Source organism: Mustela lutreola, chromosome 4, assembly GCF_030435805.1.
Source record: "Mustela lutreola isolate mMusLut2 chromosome 4, mMusLut2.pri, whole genome shotgun sequence".
NCBI lineage: Eukaryota > Metazoa > Chordata > Mammalia > Carnivora > Mustelidae > Mustela > Mustela lutreola.
Genome location: NC_081293.1, coordinates 19,805,626 through 19,820,149, shown reverse-complemented (window position 1 = coordinate 19,820,149; position 14,524 = coordinate 19,805,626). Strand labels below are relative to the sequence as shown.

Here is a 14,524-nt window from a genome sequence, read left to right as displayed (position 1 = left end):
TTCTGAATACTTTACTGAGGAGCATCCTTTCCTTTTGTCTAATCTACAGAGCCTGTAATTTCTCATCTATCTAAGAAAGAGAGATCACAGTTATCTGATCCAACCTAAGTTTATATGTCAACACCTCCAACTGGGTTCAAAATAAAGACCACTGTGACCTTGTAAGCTTGCCAGCATCTGAAACTTTACTAGGACATTTTCAGGGGTTTCAAACCATATTTCTAAGCAAGTTAACATTAAAAAGAGTCAAGCCAAAATGTGGACTTCCCCTGGAGCAGTATTTCAACCTTGGCTGCAAGAGAGAACTACCTGGGGGATGTCTAATTTAATGACTCTGGAGTACAGCCTGGGCATCTAGAATCTTAAAAAGCAAACACATGACACAAGCGAATGTATTTTCTGTCAAGATCATTCATTTCCTTACTGAACGTGGCTTCTATTTAGGCACATTCTGACTTAAGGATTTCAATGGCACTGACTATGGTACATATCAACATGGTCACTGACTTCATCAATAAAGTCAGCAAAACCAATGGCAAGCACAACATCCTCAATTACAAACTGAAAACCATCCAAGGCAAAATGGAACTGGTCGAAGGCATTCTCTGGCCCCGGAAGCTCCTCACCACCACACTCCGGCCTTCATCACCATCTCCTGCCTCATCCTCGCCTTCTTCCTCTTGACGGTCTAACTCTACTACAGTGGCATTTCACACTTCTCCGAACAACGCCACCTGCCATCACCAGCGTCCCTGCCTCCTCCTCCTCCTCCTCCTCCATGCCCTTCACGTGTGGTTGGCCCACTGCGTCAGATGCAGCCACTTTTTCGTCACCCCTACCAGACACAAAGAAAGAACTCCCAATACCACAGCCCATAGTTAGGACGTGGTGAGCGGTAGCGGCAGCCACAGCCGAGGTGAAGAAGACCGTGAGTGGCAAGGGCCCAAGCAATGGGCTGTGGCTGCGGAGGCAGCTTCCATGCACAAATGTGGCCGGGGCAGTTGTAGCCCTGAAAGTGACAGAATGGGTGAGCAATGAGCATGGAGGGGACAGAGCAGCCACCCAGAGAGATTGGGCCCAGGTTGTGGGGGGGGGGGGGGGGGGTCTTATAAGGATCAAATAGGTTACTATATACAACACACTTAGAAACAGTGCCTGGCACATAGTAAATGTCATGTGTGTTTAATTCCTAGAGTTAGATACACAATTAACTAGCCATGGAAGCAGAGCAATAAATAGTGCAACACATGTACATAATGCTTCCCCTCAAGAAAGGGACATGTCATCCTCATTCCTGAATAAGACCTCCATATACGTGCTCAAAGATGGCTGAGCAATGTCCCTACTTCGTGTCGTGATCTTTCCAGACTCAATACAATCAACAGTAATGCATCTTCAGTGAAAGAGGAGAGCTAGGATACTAGACGACGTCGTATTACAGCATCTGCTCTTTCCACATTCCATCACTTTCAGAAATTTAGCAGCAGCCAAGAGTTAATCAGGGTGTGCAGGGAAGTAGGAAGCCAAGAGCAACAAGCCTAGTCCATGATGTAACATTAGCCCAAACGCTGCCAGGTATTTTTAAATCGTGCTTTAAAGAGAATGACTCATTTCAAAGTCTCTTGCATATGTGGGCTTGCTTTCAGAAATAAGTTCTGAAACCTTCAGCCTTTATCATAAATACAACTTTTCTCTGCTTAGAAGTACATGAAAAGCACACCGTGTTTACCTCACCAGGTGGACAGGAGAATTCTGCTTGAAACAACACATGTGAAAGCACCATGCACAGCATCTGGTACATTATAAAAGCTCAAGAAATATATCATTTGAATCTGGATCTGCAGCACCAGCTGGGTTTCCTACACGTCTCATTATAAGAATAGAAGGGGCTGGTTTACTCCAATTTCACCATCTTAACAAACACAGAGCTGCCAGGCTGCTCCGCCAGCATCAATCACTTTTCAGGCACTGGTTTGCTTCTTGGTCTCACTGCTGAGCGAAAACCAAGGGCTTTACATACACTGATGGCCAATTCTCAAAATAACCCTCCCAAGAGAGGCTGCGGTATTCCCATTTTACAGAAAAAGAAACAAGAGTTAAACACTTGCCCCAGTCAACAGGACTATCAAGCACCAGGACCCAGTATCTATCCAACTCCCAAGTCTATGCTCTATTTTACCACATTACCTAGAGGACATGACAGAGGCTCTCTTCAAGTATTCGAAGACCAATGGAATCAAAACAAGTGGGCTCCGGTTTCTAGTTGGGATCTGCAACCCAGAAAACTGATGCTCCCTGCAACCTTCTTTCCTCAGACAAACTAAAGAGAAGTTCTTCTGAACTCTACATTTGATAATTGTCACTATTTACCTTCCCTTATTTTTTTTTCCCCTTCTTTCTTCCATCTTCTTCTCCTCCCAAATACCACCCAAAATATGTTGGATATATTTATCTATATTTTTAAAGAAAAGGGACCTAATTGCAAGCAGTGATAGCATTGCTCTGCCAAAAAGAGAACAGTCACGGTTGATGAACTTCAGGTAATCAATTTTTTCAATCGACTAAAAGGAAGTGCTCTGGTTTTCCTGGGCAGCCCAGAGAAAAGCACTAGTTTCCGAGGGATAGAAATAGAATACTTTACCACTTTTCAGAATTCAGGTTTCTAGCAACCCACAATACAACTAACCAGTTCTGGGAAGAGAGCATGGTTCCAGAAAGTTTTCCTGAAAAGATTTTCCTGAATGCATAATTGATACAGCAGAGTAGTATACTATAAACTTTTCTCTTTTCAAAATTTTACAACAAAAATTGAAAGCCAACCTCTAAGGTAACCACTAAAAGTTTACATCAGAGATGGGGAAAACTAGAATTGGGCTTTTGGTGGGGTGTGGTGGGGTGTGCACGGTGGGGAAAAGACTCTTAAGCCCAGAGTCTGATATTGGGCTTGATCTCACAAGCCTGAGATCGTGACCTGAGGCGAAATCAAAAGTGGGAAACTTAAATGACTGAGCCACCCAGGTGCCCCCCAAACCCTAGAATAGGCCATTTTCAATAAGAACCTATCTCTCCTCCTCCACCACTACTGCCCAATCCCAAAGTAGGACATACAAAAATTAGAATCCTGTAATTTACTACCTTTACTTAAGGTAAATACATAAACAGTAACCAACTACCCAGAACCCAAAGGGCAAAATGGCTTTTAATTTCCAGATAATATGCCCCCTTAGTCCCAGCCACGAGGAGTTTTTAATCCTTTACCCTCTCTTTTCTCCCAACTTGGGATTAGGGTACAGGGACCTAAAATTCTTTTGAGACATTACATCTAATTAATAAGCACAATATTACCTCTTTCCACACCTGGGTCTCCTGAGTGTGTCACCTCGTTAGGCTCAATTATTCTTAAATTTGTCAGCTGAAAATCCTGGTGATTCGCCCTTAAGAAGAGAAAGAACAGGATATTGCAGACTTTGACCATAGGAAACGTGGCAAGGCTTAGTTAGAGAAGATATCTACTTGACTTAGCAGTTTTCCTTCATGACTCAGAAGGACTCTAACCCTGGTATCATAATGAAATAAGTAAAAGTCTCAGATAAAATTTGCAACTAGAGCAGCACCATGGAAGGCAAACCTTCTCAGATCTAACCTCTAATTCTTGAATTCTCTTGTCTAATCTCCTAACTAGTCGAAAAAGACTTTATGTCTAATCTCCTAACAGTCTAAAAAGACTTTATTTGCAGTAACTGTGTTTTTCACATGTATAAATTCTACTTGGTTCTTTTTAAACTGCCTGCTCTTCCCTCATGGTGTCCCATTCTTTTACTATGATTTCCATTCTTTCTCTTAGCTTTAATTATTTGGGGCCCTTATTTTAGAATTTCCATTAGAAGGTCAAAATCTTCAAGTTCACTGGGTCTGCTGGCTTCCCCTCAATAAGTTATTCCTTACATGTTTTGTAATCTTTTATTAAGAGCTTATCTTCAGGGGGCACCTGGGCGGCTCAGTTGGTTAGGTCGTGACTGCCTTCCGCTCAGGTCATGATCCTGGAGTCCCAGGATCGAGTGCTACATCGGCCTCCCTGCTCTGCAGGGAGTCCGCTTCTCCCTCTGACCCTCACCCCTCTCATGTTCTCTCCCTCAAATAAATAAATAAATAAAATCTTAAAAAAAAGAAAAAAAAAGAAAGAAAGAAAAGAAAACTAGACATGTCCTAGATTACACAAACACTACTGTCCCTGTTGTTTGCTATAAAACTAATTTCCACCTTACTTTTTTAGATAGGAGATTTACCCACAACTCTCCCATCCCCATACTATCCAGGGATAGTATGATGCCCTGGACCCCAGGTATGAAGGCCTCTGAGTGTGATAACCCCCCCAGGATCAGCATACCAGCTACCATTCAACCTTTAAGTTCCCCTAAATTTCTAGCACCTGAGGATTTCTTTTCTTTCAAGTCCATTCAGTCAACAAAGATTCATCGAGACTCTTCTATAATCCAGGCCTAGATATAACATACTCTAGACATAACAGTGAACAAAACAGACAGCATCTCTGATCTCAGGAGGTATACAAGGATGGGGGGTAGGGGCCAGAGGATGCTGAAAAGAGAAGGATCCAGTTTAACCTCCAACAGCTCAAAAACAAGAATATGGTCTGTCAGGGAGAATGTGCTCTATGAAGAAAAGCAGAGCAGGGCAAAGGGAAGAGTGTCAGAGAGGTAAGGTGAAAGGTGATTTTATATGGGGTTGCCAGCCAAGGTCTCTTTGCTAACAGATGATATTCTAGATAGAGTCCTTTAAAAAAGGAATCAAGCCATGTGAATGTCTAAGAAAAGGATGTTCTAGAAAAGGGGAATTTTAAGTGCAAAGGCCCTAAGGCAGAAGTATGCCTGGTACACATCAGAGAAAGCAAAGAGGCCAGTGTGGTTGCACATGCTGGCAGGAAGAGACATATACGTGATTAGGAAACAAGATCAGAGAGGCAACAAGAAGCCTTTAATAGGTGATACAAAGGGTTTGGATTTTACTCAGCTACGAACTTAAAAGTAATTTTATTATATTTACCACATTTTTATGTGTTAGTAGAGGGAGAAGAGCCCACATTAGGTCAGTCTACCACACAGAGAACCAGAAAGACCAGAGATTTTCACTAATCACTCCAGGTCGGTTGCCAGACAGAGAATTTAATTTTGTTGGACCGAATGGGATGTTCTTTATTGAGGGAATCATATATTCTTTCATTAAAAAATAGAACATATCAGTATTTCTTATAAATGTAAGTACAAATGTCCTCAAAAAAATACTAGCAAAACTGAATCCAGTAACATATAAAAAAGGATCATACACCAGGACACCTGGGTGGCTCAGTCGGTTAAGCGTCTGCTTTTGGATTAGGTCATGATCCCAGATATCCTCGGTTCGAGTCCTGCATCAGGCTCCCTGCTCAGTGCAGAGTCTGCTTCTCCCCCTGCCTGCTGCTCTTTCTCTCTCTTTCTCTCTCTCGCTCTCTGACAAATAAATGGGTAAAATCTTAAAAAAAAAAAAAAAAAAATCATACTCCATCACCACATAGGATTTATCCCAGGGAAGCAAGATTGGTTCAACATACAAAAATTAATGTAATAAAAATTATCAATAGAGTAAAAAATAAAAACTACATGACCACCTCAACAGACAGAGAAAAAGCATTTTGACAAAATCCAACACTTCTCCATGATAAAAGCACTCCGTAAATCGGAAGAAGAGAAATTCCTCAAACTGATCAGGAATACTACAAAAATCCCCAAGCTAGCATCATCTTTAATGTTAAAAGGCCAAATGTTCTCCCCCTAAGATCAAGAACAAGACAGAGATGTCCAATCTTGCTACTTCAGTCAACATTGTACTGGAGGAGGCACCCAGATTAAAAAAGAAGGAAAATTATCTCTACTTGCAAAGGACATTATCTTAAATAAAGAAAATCCTAAAGAATCTACACAAAAGAATTAGAACAAACAAGCTCATCAAGGCTGCCAGATACAAAATTAATATACAATAATAAATTGTTTTTCTATATACTTAAAATGAAGAATCCACAAATGAAATTAAGAAAAGTTCACTTATAACAGCACTAAAAGAGTAAATACCTAGGAATAAATTTAAAATAGATGCAAAACTTCTACTCTGAAAACGACACACCACTGTTGAAAGAAGTTTAAGAAGACCTACATAAATGGAAAGACATTCCATGTTCATGGATTAGAAGACTCAATATTGGGGCACCTGGATGGCTCAGTGGGTTAAGCCTCTGCCTTCAGCTCAGGTCATGATCTCAGAGGCCTGGAATCCAGCCCTGCATCGGGCTCTCTGCTCAGCATGGAGACTGCTTCCCCCTTTCTCTCTCTGCCTGCCTCTCTGCCTACTTGTGAACTCTCTCTCTGTCAAATAAATAAATCTTTAAAAAAAAAAAAAGAAGACTCAATATTGTTAAAATGGCAATACTCCCCCAAAATAACCTAGAGGCAACCCCTATCAAATTTCAGCTAGCTTGTATGTGCTAAAATTCTTATGAAAATAGAATCCAGAACAGCCAAATCAATCTTGAAAAAGAACAAAGCTGGAGGATTCATCCTCCCTGATGTCAAAACTAATAAAACTACAGTAATCAAGACAGTGTGATATTGGCATAAAGACAGACTCACAGATCAATGAAATAGAACAAGTTCAGAAATAAACCTCACATTTACTGTGAATTTTGTGTATGTTTTATTTTTATCTTTATTTATTATCAAATATTTTTAATTAACATATAATGTATTATTTGCCCCAGGAGTACAGGTCTGTGAATCATCAGGCTTACACAATTCACAGCACTCACCACAGCACATACCCTCCCCAATGTCCATAACCCAGCCAACCTATCCCTACCCACCCAACCCCCAGGAACCCTCAGTTTGTTTCATGAGTACTGCCAATTTTTGACAACAGTGCCAAAACTATCCAATGGAGAAAAAAAATAAATAGTTTCCAACAAATAATGCTGGGACAACCAGATATCCACACGCCATAAACAAAAATTAACTCAAAATGGATCATAAACATAAATTTTTTTTAGAAGAACAGACGTAAATCTGCCTGATCTTGGAGTGGGCAATGATTTCTTTGATATGACGCCAAAAGCGTAAGCAACCAAAGAAAAGAGATACAATGGATTTCATTAAAGACTTCTGTACTTCAAAGGATACCATCAAAAAAGTGAAAAGACAACCAAAAAATGAGTCAAAACACTTGCAACTCATATCTGATAAGTATCTAACATCCAGAGTATATAAAGAACTACTACAACTCAACAATAAAAAGACCACCCAATTTTAAAATGGTCAAGGGTATCTGAATAGACTTTTTTTTTTTAAGATTTTGTTTATTTATTTGACAAATGGACATCACAAGTAGGCAGAGAAGCAGGCAGAGAGAGAGAGGAGGAAGCAGGCTCCCCACTAAGCAAAGAGCCCGACATGGGGTTTGATCCCAGGCCCCTGGCATCATGACCAGAGCCAAAGGCAGAGGCTTTAATCCACTGAATAGACATTTCTCCAAAGAAGATATACAAATAAGCACATGAAAAAACTTTAAACATCTTTATCCATTAGGGAAATGCAAATCAAAACCATAATGAGATATAATTTTACATGCAATAGGAAAGTTATAATTAAAAAAAGACAGTAACAAGTATGGGTAAGGATATGGAAAAACTGGAACCCTCAAACAATGCTGGTGGGAATATAAAATGGTGTAGAGACTTTGGAAAACAGTCCAGTATTCCTCAAAACATTAAATAAAGAATTATCCCATACTCAGTAATTCCACTAGGTATGGGAAACTGAAAAATCTAAGTCCACATAAAAACTTGTATACACATGTTCATAGCATATTCGAAATATCCATAAAGTAGAAACAACCCAAATGTCCATCAACTGATGAATGGATAAATAAGTGGTCTATCCATGCAATGGAATATTACTTGGCAATTAAAAAGGAATCAAGTAATGATAACATGCTACAACACAGTGAAGTTTGAAAACATTTTACGCTAAGTGAAAAAAGGCAGTCACAGAAAACCATATTTTGTATGAATCTGTACACAATGTCCAGAAGAGGCAAATCCATAGAGACAGAAACTAACCGGCCACTGCCTAGAGCTAGAGTGAAGCTGGGGGAAATGAGGACTGCCCGCTAACATGTACAGGCTTTCTTTTGGCAGGGGGATAAAGATGTTTTAAACTGACAGTCCTGATGGTTGTACGACTCTAGTGAATATTCTAAAAGCCACTGAAATGTTTGTTTTTAAAAGGTGAACTGTGTGGTACATGAATTACATCTCAATAAAGCTGTTTTATTTTACAAAGTAAGAATCTTTTTTTTTTTTTTTTTGGACAGAGATCACCTGATTTCCCTTGACTTCATATACCCATTGACAAGACGGTGAGCCAAGGAAGTCAGTTTCTCTACACATTCGGAGTTAACTGGTCCCAGTGACTAACTGGGACACAGGCAAGAGAGCTGGAGGGACATTATTCACAAGTAGGTCTACTCATTCACTTTATAAGAGAACAAAGATAATGTACCACAGGCCATACACAAGCGCAAAGACAAGAAATCAGGTCTGACACAGGATGCTCACGGGAGAATTTGAATTCAAACTCTCTCCCTAAGCATAACTACCTCTACCTTCCCATCAGGCTCAAAGGGGCCATGAAGCAGGTAAACATTACAGTTGTTCTGCTCCTGTCCTACCCTGGTCTCTGCAGAATCCAGGATCCTTGAACAGATACCTTCTCAGGCTCAGTTGAAGAAGGGTTACCATTTTTTCTTTTTCTTTTTTTTTTTTTTTTTAAGGGTTATTATTTAAATGTCAGAGCTACAATGTACCTCAGGGACCATCCAACTCAGCTCCCTCCTCTAGACAAAGAAACAGAAACAGAGATCAAACAACTTGTTGGAAACCTCAGAGCTAACTGGTGACAGAGATGGTCTAGAACCACAGTCCAGGCCTCCCAACTACCAGCAGTTCTCTTCCCATTCCCAGGACTTCCTCAGCCTACACCTTCTCAACGTCATGATGTCAGGAAGTGGGTCTAGGGAAAGAAGCATGTGAAGAACTTCTAGTTCAATCTTTGCACAAGATGGGTAGAATACCTCTTTCTCTCTCTTTTTATAGAAATCCCAGCAGGGTTGTGCCTATCATCCCCTTACCCTGGTCCATGAGAATCCTACAGGTCTATCACCCGGATGGGACAAAACAAGGACCCAGTTGCTCAATCACACCTCAGTTCAGATAGGGGTATACTGAAACAAGTTTTAGGGTGCGGTAGTGAGAAATGCAGTCTTTTCTCACCCAAAGTCTACCCCTCCCTCTTTTGGTCAAAGCACAATGGTTTCCATCTGAGACTGTCTTGTCTCCATTTTCAGTCATTCATTCAGAGTAGGGATGAATCTCATCCCCTCACCCACCAAGTTCTGGGACCCAGGCCTGGGCAATCTATTCTTGTGGCCATGACTGGTTCAGGAATAAACATAAGGTCAAGTCAGCCCACTGGAAATCAGATCTGGCCACAGATCTGTGCTCCAACCCTTAGGAAAGAGGGCTCTATTTCTGCTGGGGCTGCCAGCATAGAATGGTCATACTTCCAGAAGGAAAGTCTGCCTGAGAATGAAGCCAATACTTAAGAAATCAGAGCCAAGAGATGCAAAAAAGAGGCCAAGTCTGATGCCAGTGTTGGTCTCCTGTACTCAGTTGCACTAGAAGCCAGCTCAACCCTTTTTTACCTAAGTCAGTTTTACCCGAACCGCAAGAAATTCTCATGTTTACACTGAGTAGCTCTTAAATTTTGCCACTAGGGAAAGGGCCTAGGGCAAACAGCCCTTCTCAGCCTCTCAATTGCCTTCCGTGTATGGTAAGGAGGCTCTACCAGCTGATGCTGAAAGACCCTTCTGCCCTCGAAATGTTGTGATTCTATAAATCTAATCTTGGTCCTCGAAGCCACTTATGTGCCTAGGACCTAATTCATCATTAGCCACCTGCCTAACCCCATTGTCAGCAGTTAATATAGGGCAACTCCTTCCACACCAGGTTTGGCACACCTCCCCACATCCTTCCACAAGACAGGCCTGGTTCTCTACTCATCCCTCCTTCTCTACTCATCCCCAACATGACATGGCAAGGCCAAGGCCCAGTCGAGGTCAGCTTGCTATCTGTCCACTCAAAACCACAACTACCAGCCACGGTCTGTGTTCAGAAAGTGAGCCTGGCCATGCTTCCACGTGTATTCACTCAAGTCTCAACTGGCCTGAGGATAACTGACCCCAATCCCGTGTGGATCGCCAAGGATTCTGGCTTCCCGTCTTTGTGATCTCCAAACATTTCTCAGTCTCCCACTTTGTCAGAAGTACAGCCCAGCTGTGGCGGGAGTATAAACCGAAATGTGTCTGAGACGAGGGGATTACCGTTCCCAGCCCCCTGTCCCCAGGGAGAGCCCAGGACAGGTTACTGGTGGGATCTTGGAGAGATTATGCCAAAGTATTCCCTCACACAGCCTCTGAAACCATGTGGGTGGGGATGGGCCCGCGGGGGCCAATCTTCCTGGCGATCGTAGATCAATAAGGCGAACCGCTGGTGTATTGTCAGGGCTGTAAATCTGAAGATTATATTCCGCGGGAAGAGGGGCAAGGGCAGGGGCTCGCCCACTTCCCCGGACACCCGGAGACACCCGGAGGCGCCCAGAGGGGCCAACTTCCTGCAACAGCGGGGGCCTTCCTGCCAGGCCAGGGGGAGAGGTGGGACACGGACACCGCCCCTCGGGCTGAGCGCCGCATCTCCGCGGGCACACACCTTCGGGGACCGGGATCCGGCTGCCCGAGGGTGCCCGCGGCCCTCCTGAAACGAACCTGAACTTGCCCGGCTGCAATGGTCCCCTCCCCCTGCTCCCGCTCAGGGGGCTCCCGCAAGCCGGGGCCCTCTCCGGACTATGGTGGGCCGCCTGCGGCTTCTCCCCTTCTGGTTCCTGCCCTCCGGGGTGCAAAATGCGCGTCCGGGCCCCGGGGATCGCGCACAGCCCAGAAGCCGGCTCCCCGGCAGAGTCCCTCACCTGACTCGCGGTGCCTTTCTGGAGGCTGCCATTCGGCGGTGACGTGCCCCCGCCCACGTCAGGGGAGCGCAGACCAGCTGATCACCCTAGGAAGAGCAGGAAGGAGCGAGGCCCGCGTGCACACTGCAAGCGCGCGAGCCGGGCGGCCACGCCCCCTTCTGTGGCGTGCGCTCGCGCCGCGGCCCCGCCCACCCGCAGGCCCCGCCCGCCAGCCCGGAGCTCCGGGCGTGCCGTCAGGGAGGCGGGAAACAGGAGGCGGGTCTGCGTTTCCACCCCATGAGGCTTTGCCTGTTCCCCCCCACCCCGCAGCGAGTTAAGGAGTGGAGGCCATACCACGGCCCCGTCATATCTGCTGATTTTTCTCCTGTTCCCCAAAGAGAAAAAAGAGGAACTTGGCCGGCTGAACGGGCTGTGGCGCGAAGAGCTGCCCTCCAGGGAGGCTCCGACCTTGAAGAGGGCAGAGAGGAGAGAGACAAAGCCAGCTCTGACAGTACTCCAGCAGGGTCTCACTTTCTGAGGCTTTAGAGATGTCCCCCAAAATCACTTCCCCAGGCAACGTCCAAATCCAGCTGGCCACTCCACACGGAGAGCTAACAGGCTCTTCAGACTTCAAATGTCTGAACCAAGCATGAAAACAAAACAAAACTGCTCCACCAGTCTTGGCCATCTCAGCCAGTGGCTACTCCATTCTTTCAGGATGCTCCGGCCAAAATCTTGAAGCCACCCCTGCCCTCTTCGCACAAACACTCCCCAACCCCTCCACCCCGCCGGTCAGATCCTGTTGACCTGTTTTGAAAATAAATCCCTAATCCGAGGCGTCTCACCACCCCTCCTGTCCCTGCTCTGGTCTGGCACACTTGTGTGATTGATTTTACTGGCCTCCCTGCTGCCACCCACACCTGCACGGTCTAGCCTGAACACTGCAGCCAGGTCTATCCTTCGAAGTCTGAGATCATGTTGCTACCCAGCTTAGCACTTTCTGATGGTTCCTCAGGTCACGCAAGCCAAAAGCTCTATTTGATCTGCCCCAAACTTCACTTCCTTCTATTCTCACCTTGCTCACTCTGCTCCAGCGAAAACTAGCCTCCTTTCTTGTCTTGAAAAAACTAGGCACACTCATGCCCCAGGGCCTTTGGACTTGCTCTTTCTCCAAATATTAGGGCTCTCTTCCTCACCTTTCTCTCAACTTGCCTGTGAGACTTTGCTCACATATCATCTTCTCTCTTAAAAAAAAGGGGGGGGGGGGCGGCTGGGTGGTTCAGTGGGTTAAAGCCTCTGCCTTCCGCTCAGGTCGTGATCCCAGGGTCCTGGGATCGAGTCCCCCCTTGGGCTCTCCGCTCCGCGAGGAGCCTGCTTCCTCCTCTCTCTGCCTGCCTCTCTGCTTACCTGTGATTTCTCTCTGTCAAATAAATAAAATCTTAAAAAAAAAAAATATTGATTTGAGAGTGAGAACGAGCAAGGAGAGGGGCAGAGGGAGAAACAGACTCCCAGCTGACCAGGGAACCTGATGCGGGGACCTGTTGCAGACCTTCTCTGACCACCTTGTTTAAAATACAATCTTGCCACCAATCCTAATCCCCCTTACCCTGCTGTATTTTTTTCCATAGTGCTTATCACCTTTTACTATGATAAAAATTTACTTGTATTGTATTATATTCTATCCCCTCATACACACACACACACACACCACGCACGCACAAACACACACAATAGCCATCAGTGCAAGGATTATGTATCTGCTGTTTAATGATGAACAATTCCTGCCATGTGGTAGGTTCTCACTGCATATTTTCTGCATGAATGAATGCCCCTAGAATGTGCAGTTCTCAAGGCTAAGATTCTGGTGCTTAGAACAGCACCTGGCACAGAGTCAGCACTTAGGAAATATTTGCTAAGTGAAAGTAACCACGTTTTTAAAGGTGATCTACATTTCTTGCTTTGACCTTGGTGAAGGCCTTAAGACACCTTATCAAATAGGTCCTGTCATCTGCCAGAACGTGAAGTTCTGGTTGTTATTCAATAAGCATTTAGATAAGCTAAATTAGGCCCCATAGAAAAAGTCTGAAAGAACGAAAAGATGTGGCGCCTTGGAAAGCAGCAGACGGCTGTTTCATGTCCCCAGATTTATAGAGCCAAAAAAGAAAGAGATTGTAAATAAAATGACTGGTTCCAGCCCACATCTGATAGATGGTGGGAAAGATCAAGTTGTAAGAGAAAAAAGGAAATGTCAGAGAGGCGGATAAGTGGGACGCAAAAGAAACAGGTATTTCGTAATCACACTGCCTAGGAGGAGTCTGCTCAGAATTTACAGCATCTGGCTTTAGCAGAGAGAATACTTTGTGTTCCCTGGACCGGATTTGAATTCCGGTTTGCCGTCTTACAAGACAGCCCTTCCCATCTGAAGCTTCTTCTGGGACAAACTCAGAGAGAAATTGTTGGGCCAAATTATCACAAAAGGTGAGAACACTGGGGTTATGTTAGGCTCTTCTGACTCTTCAGTCCTCACATGTCTGGAGAGGTGGAACAGTCACTAATGTTTACGGAGCGCTATGTGCCTGGCCCACAACTACCAAGGAGTGGAGGACTGTTATGCTCATTTTACGGATGAGGAGACTGAGGTTTTCAGAGGTTAAGTCACTTGCCCAAAGTCCACAAGCTAGCAGGGGTGGGGCTCTGTGGGGTACATTCAGGCAGTGGGATGGATTCCTAGCCCCCAAACCCTTAAACACAAAGGAACCCTAGAAGTCACCTCATCCAACCTGGTAGTCCAGACCCTGGCTGGAGAGAAGCAGCCGGATTCAACATTCAAACCCAGACTGCATGGGCCTTAGATATAGCCAGAACATTAAGTGTGTAAAAAGAATGAATTGTACCCCTCACACCCGCAATTCATATTTTGAAGCCCCAACCCCCAGTATCTCAAAATGTAATTGATCATATTTGGAAATAGAACCACTGGAGATGTAATCATTCAAATGAGGTCATACTGAAGCACTAGACCTCTAATCCAATAGGACTGGTATCTTTATAAGAAGGGGAAACTTGGACACAGACAGAACACCATGTGACAATGAAGGCAGACATCACAATGATGCATCTACATGCCAAACATTGCCACCATACGAACAGAAGCTAGGAGAGGGGCATGGAACAGATTCTCTTTCATGACCCTCAGAAGGGACCAAACCCACCTTGATCTTGGAGTTCCAGCTTCCAGAACTGTGAGAAAATACATTTCTGTTCAAACCACCTAGTTTGTGGTACTTTGTGACAAAAACCCTGGGAAACAATACAAAATTAGTTCTACATGTTGAAGCGTGTGAATTGTGGGACTTATTTTGGCCACACAATATTCACCCATTCTCCTTCCTTTCCTCCCTCCCTCCCCAGCTCATTCTCAATCT

General features: G+C 44.4%; 1 protein-coding gene across 2 annotated transcripts in view; it reads right to left on the bottom strand.

The window, feature by feature from the left end:
• XPNPEP1 (X-prolyl aminopeptidase 1) overlaps positions 1-11,279 on the bottom strand; it is a 53,958-nt gene extending 42,679 nt beyond the window's left edge. Inside the window, exons 1-2 of one of the 2 annotated variants that reach the window (XM_059173253.1) lie at positions 11,121-11,279; positions 3,346-3,434 (exon numbers count right to left, since the gene is read on the bottom strand). In XM_059173253.1, coding sequence (XP_059029236.1) covers positions 3,346-3,434; positions 11,121-11,152 — 121 coding nt within the window. In that variant the 5' untranslated portion in view covers positions 11,153-11,279. The remainder of the gene's footprint in view (positions 1-3,345; positions 3,435-11,120) is intronic. The other variant, XM_059173254.1, reaches the window with a different exon arrangement.
• Between the last annotated feature and the right edge of the window lie 3,245 nt (positions 11,280-14,524).